Source organism: Neomonachus schauinslandi, chromosome 15 (assembly GCF_002201575.2).
Source record: "Neomonachus schauinslandi chromosome 15, ASM220157v2, whole genome shotgun sequence".
Taxonomy (NCBI): Eukaryota; Metazoa; Chordata; class Mammalia; order Carnivora; family Phocidae; genus Neomonachus; species Neomonachus schauinslandi.
Genome location: NC_058417.1, coordinates 37,347,039 through 37,351,484, shown reverse-complemented (window position 1 = coordinate 37,351,484; position 4,446 = coordinate 37,347,039). Strand labels below are relative to the sequence as shown.

The window sequence follows — 4,446 nt, the reverse complement described above, 5'->3', positions numbered from 1 at the left end:
GGAGACCGATGCGGGGCTCAATCCCAGGACCCTGGGATCATGACCTGAGCCAAAGGCAGACCCTTAACCGACTGAGCCACCCAGGTGCCCCTGGAGTCTTCTTTAGATATCTGTTAGGTCTAGTTGGTTTACAGTGTTACTGATCTTCTGCCTAGTGGTTCTACCTGTTATTGAAGGTGGGTATCAAAGTCTCCAACCATTATTTTGAATTGTCTACTTTCCCTTCAATTGTTAGTTTTTGCTCCAAATTTTGTTGTTAGAAGCATATATATTTACAATAATTTTATCTTCTTGATAGACCCTCTTATCATTATAAATGTCCTTCTTGTCTCAAGTAATAGTTTTTGTCTCCTCAATACCTGTTTTGTCTCAAACTTGCATAGCTACCCCAGCTCTCTGTTGGTAACTCTGTGTGGCATCTATTTCCACCCTTTTACTTTAAACATTTTTGTGCCTTTGAACCTAAAGTAAATTTCTTATAAACAGCATATAGTTCGATCATGTGTTTAAATTTTTCTTCGCTCCCTGCCTTTGATTGGGCTGTTTGGACCATTTACGTTCCATGTAACTACTGAGAAGGTAAGATTTATGTCTGCCATTTTGCTATTTTTTTTTCATGTCTTATGGGTTTCTTTTTTTGTTTTCTATTTCTTGATTCCTGCCTTCTTTTGTTAAGATAGATATTTTCTAGTGTATTTTTTTTTAAAGATTTTATTTATTTACTTGAGAGAGTACAGAGGGAGAAGCAGACTCCCTGCTGAGCAGGAAGCCTCATGTGGGACTCAATCCAAGGACCCCGAGATCATGGCCTGAGCCGAAGGCAGCTGTTTAACACACTGAGCCACCCCGGCGCCCCTAGTGTATCTTTTTAATTCCCTGTTTCATTTACAGTGTTTTTCGGAATTATCTTCTTAGGGGTTGCCCTGGGCATTACAATTAGCAGCATCTTCACTTATTAACACAATATAGTTTTGATTTGGGGTGCCTGGCTGGTTCATTCAGAAGATGAAGAGTGTGTGACTCTTGATCTCAGGGTCATGGGTTCGAGCCGCACATTGGGTGTAGTGGTTACTAAAATAAACAAACAAACAAACAAACTACAAAAATAAACAATATAGTTTGGATAAATACTAAGTTAATTTTAATAGTGTATAAAAACTCTGCTTCAGTCTAGCCCCATTCCCTCCCCACACCTTTGTACGATTACTGTCTTACAGATCTCATCCGTACAGGTTATAAGCCTGCCAACACAGTTTTGTGATTATTGTTTTATGCAGTTGCCTTTTATTTATTTTTTTAAATAATGGGCTTGAAATTTCATTTTATTTTAAAGTAGGCTCCATGCCCAAAGTGAGGCTTGAACTTATGACCCCGAGATCAAGAGTCGGATGCTTCACCGACTAAGCCAGCCAGGAACCCCTAGGAAGCTGCCTTTTAAAGACAAAAAATGAGTTAAAGACAAAAGAAGAAAAGCATTACAAAAAGAAGTGTTTATACTGTCTTTCATTATATCTATATGGTTACCCTTGCTGACGCTCTTCATTTCGTTGTGTGTTTTCAAGTTACCATTGAGTGTACTTTCATTTCGGCTCATAGGGCTCCCTAGAGTATTTCTCATAGGGCAAGCCTGCTAATGACAAATTGTTTTTCCTTCCTGGCGATGTCTTCATTTCTCGTTGTTTTTGGAGAGCACAGGGGTTTGATTATTTCTCATCCAAAGCCTACTACAGCCTGGAGAAGGTGTCCCAATGGGCAGGTAACCTTAGGCTTATGTCCTTTCTCTGGGCTTACATTTATCCCGGCTCCACCAGCTTATTAGCTGTGTGACCTTGGACAGGTCATGTCATTTCTCTGTGCCTTAGTTTCCTCCTGTATAAAATGGAGATAACAGGGGCGCCTGGGTGGCTCAGTTGGTTAAGCGACTGCCTTCGGCTCAGGTCATGATCCTGGAGTCCCTGGATCAAGTCCCGCATCGGGCTCCCTGCTCGGCAGGGAGTCTGCTTCTCCCTCCGACCCTATCCCCTCTCATGTGTTCTCTCTCTCTCATTCTCTCTCTCTCAAATAAATAAATAAAATCTTAAAAAAAAAAAAGAAAGAAAGAAAGCCCATCCATGTTGTAAACTTACACGTGTGGGATAAGACAATGGACAAAACCCATTCTTGTTCTCTCGGGATACCGCATGGGCCTGGAGTGCCCTTGGTGACAGCCAGCCGGGATGGGCCTATCAGTGGCCTGGGCCTTGCCCAAGCCTCCTTCTGCTGGGCAGCACCTCTGGACCTTTCTGAAGGTCTAGGCAGGCCTGAGAAGGAAGGTGCCTGTGCACCTACCTGGACTCTAGAGGAATCCAGAAAGCACATGGCAACCTCTTGCAGCAATGAGGGTCGGCCACCCTTCTGGCTTGTATTCCATGCACATGTCATTGCTCATGCGAGTCCCCAAGGATACCTACAAAGACACACAGAGGTGTGTCTCCACTCGGCCAGCACCCGGTCCAGCCCCTCCCCCCTTTCCCATCGCAGCTCCACTCCTGCCCTTCCCTCCTTCCGAAACAAGCGACACAGCTGACTCGTGCCTTGAGGAAGGCCATTTATTTCCAAGATAGAGACTATACTTTTAAGACAGGACTTTTCAGAAGCAGGAAATCTTAGTTGTCGCCTAGAGAGGTGTGTCAAGGACACAGTGAAAGGAGACATGCGCACGTGGGGCCAGAGGCTTATCCAACACTGTTACAACACTTTTTTAAATGAGCAAAACATCTTTAAAAATCCTTATAAATTCTTTATAATATGTTACACATTTAGAGACAATATTTACAATAAAAGGATCAGGGAGGGAAGAGAGAGAAATCTACTTTACAGCAAATCTTTGCATAAAACAAGAGGACCGACAGACGTGGCAGTGGGGTTCACAACCCCACCTGGGCTTCCCTGGAATAAGTGAGGGCATGTGTGGGGAGGCCTGGTGGTCTGAGGTCTATTTACAAAGTGTGGGGAGAAGAGGGGGCTGGGTCCCGCCCATCCTGAAGGAACAGCCCAGCTCAGACCCCATAAATCAGTGTGTGTGTGTATGTGCGTGTGCGTGTGTGTGTGTGTGTGGTGTGAGAGAGAGGAGGGAGGGAGAGAGAAAGAGAGAGAGTGAGACACCAGGGTTGTTTCCTACGCCCCCTCCTAAAGGAAGAAGGTGGGGTCTGTGTGCCTGGGTTGTGGAAGAAGCAGGCATAGCTAGAAGGAAAAGACAGGCAAGGGAGGTCTGGGGAAGTGGTGGCGGGGGGGAGGGGGACCCTGGACCCTCCCCGAAGTCTCTGGGGAACCGGCAGCTAGCTCCCCATGGTCAACACGCTTAGTGAGGATTGTTTAGGGGTTGGCAAAAAGTTGGTGAGGGGAGTAACCCTGGTAAGAGTCTCAGTCCTGTCTCTGTGGAGCGGCCCTAACTTCCTTCCCTGGCTCCGACAAGCAGCAGAGGCAGGATCCCTGGAGGCAGCAAGGGCAGGGCGCCCTGGTGTGCGTGGTGGGGCAGGAGTGGCAGCAGTTGCTACGGAAACACCTTCTGCCAGTGACTCGTGCACTGGCCCACAGGCCCCTCTCCCCTGGGGACACCACCCAGCTCCATCTCTTCTCCCCGGGCGTACAGTCACTCCCTTCCCCTCAGCGAGGAGCTGGGAGCTAACGGACAGGGGCGGAGGAAAGAAGCCAAGAGCCAGCATCACCCTGTGTCTTTCCTTTAGTCTGAGACTTGGGGGTTCCCTATCCACACCCCGTGGCCAACAAGGGTCTCTAAGTGCAGACACAGAAGGACCCACTCTGCCACACAGCCCCAGCAGCCTGTCCCCTTCTCGTCTCCGCCCCCTACCCCTTACCTCCGGGGTCCCCTCCCTCCCACTGCTCGTCCAGCCGGGCCTTCTCGCCTGCCCACCTACTACCCACCCCCGCACACAAACGAGGGAGGCGCGGCCTGCAGCGCCAGACGCACCGCGGGGCGAGAGGAGGGGGGTGCGAGCCCGAGAAGACCCGGGCAGGGCGGCCTGTCACAGACACTGGTGGAGGCGGGAGGCGGCCGAGCGGCGCGGGGGCTGGCTCTGCAGGGGCCCCGGGTCGCCGGGCGGCAGCGAGGCCGCGGACGACGGGGCCCGCGCCTTGGTGGACTCCAGGCTGCTGAGGCCCGAGTCCTTGTTGTCGCTGTGCGCCCGAGGGCCCGCGGGCTCCGGGGGGCCGCCGCCGCCCAGCTCCTTCCACTCGTTGAAGTTGAGGTCGGTCAGCGGGCTCTGCACCACCACCGTGTGGCGCCGCCAGCTGCTCCGGCGCCGCCGCGTCTCGGGCGACAGCGGCCGCCGCAGCCGCACGGCCAGCATGTCGTCGGCGGTGCCGCGGAGGCGCAGCCGCAGCGCCTCGATGCGCGACGGCCGCGAGCCCAGCGCCGCCGCCGCCGCCGCCGCCGCCGCCGCCGGG

General features: G+C 51.4%; 1 protein-coding gene across 1 annotated transcript in view; it reads right to left on the bottom strand.

The window, feature by feature from the left end:
• Positions 1-2,579: 2,579 nt before the first annotated feature.
• ARHGAP23 (Rho GTPase activating protein 23) overlaps positions 2,580-4,446 on the bottom strand; it is a 70,622-nt gene continuing 68,755 nt past the window's right edge. Inside the window, exon 25 of the mRNA XM_044921830.1 lies at positions 2,580-4,444. Coding sequence (XP_044777765.1) covers positions 4,026-4,444 — 419 coding nt within the window. The 3' untranslated portion in view covers positions 2,580-4,025. The remainder of the gene's footprint in view (positions 4,445-4,446) is intronic.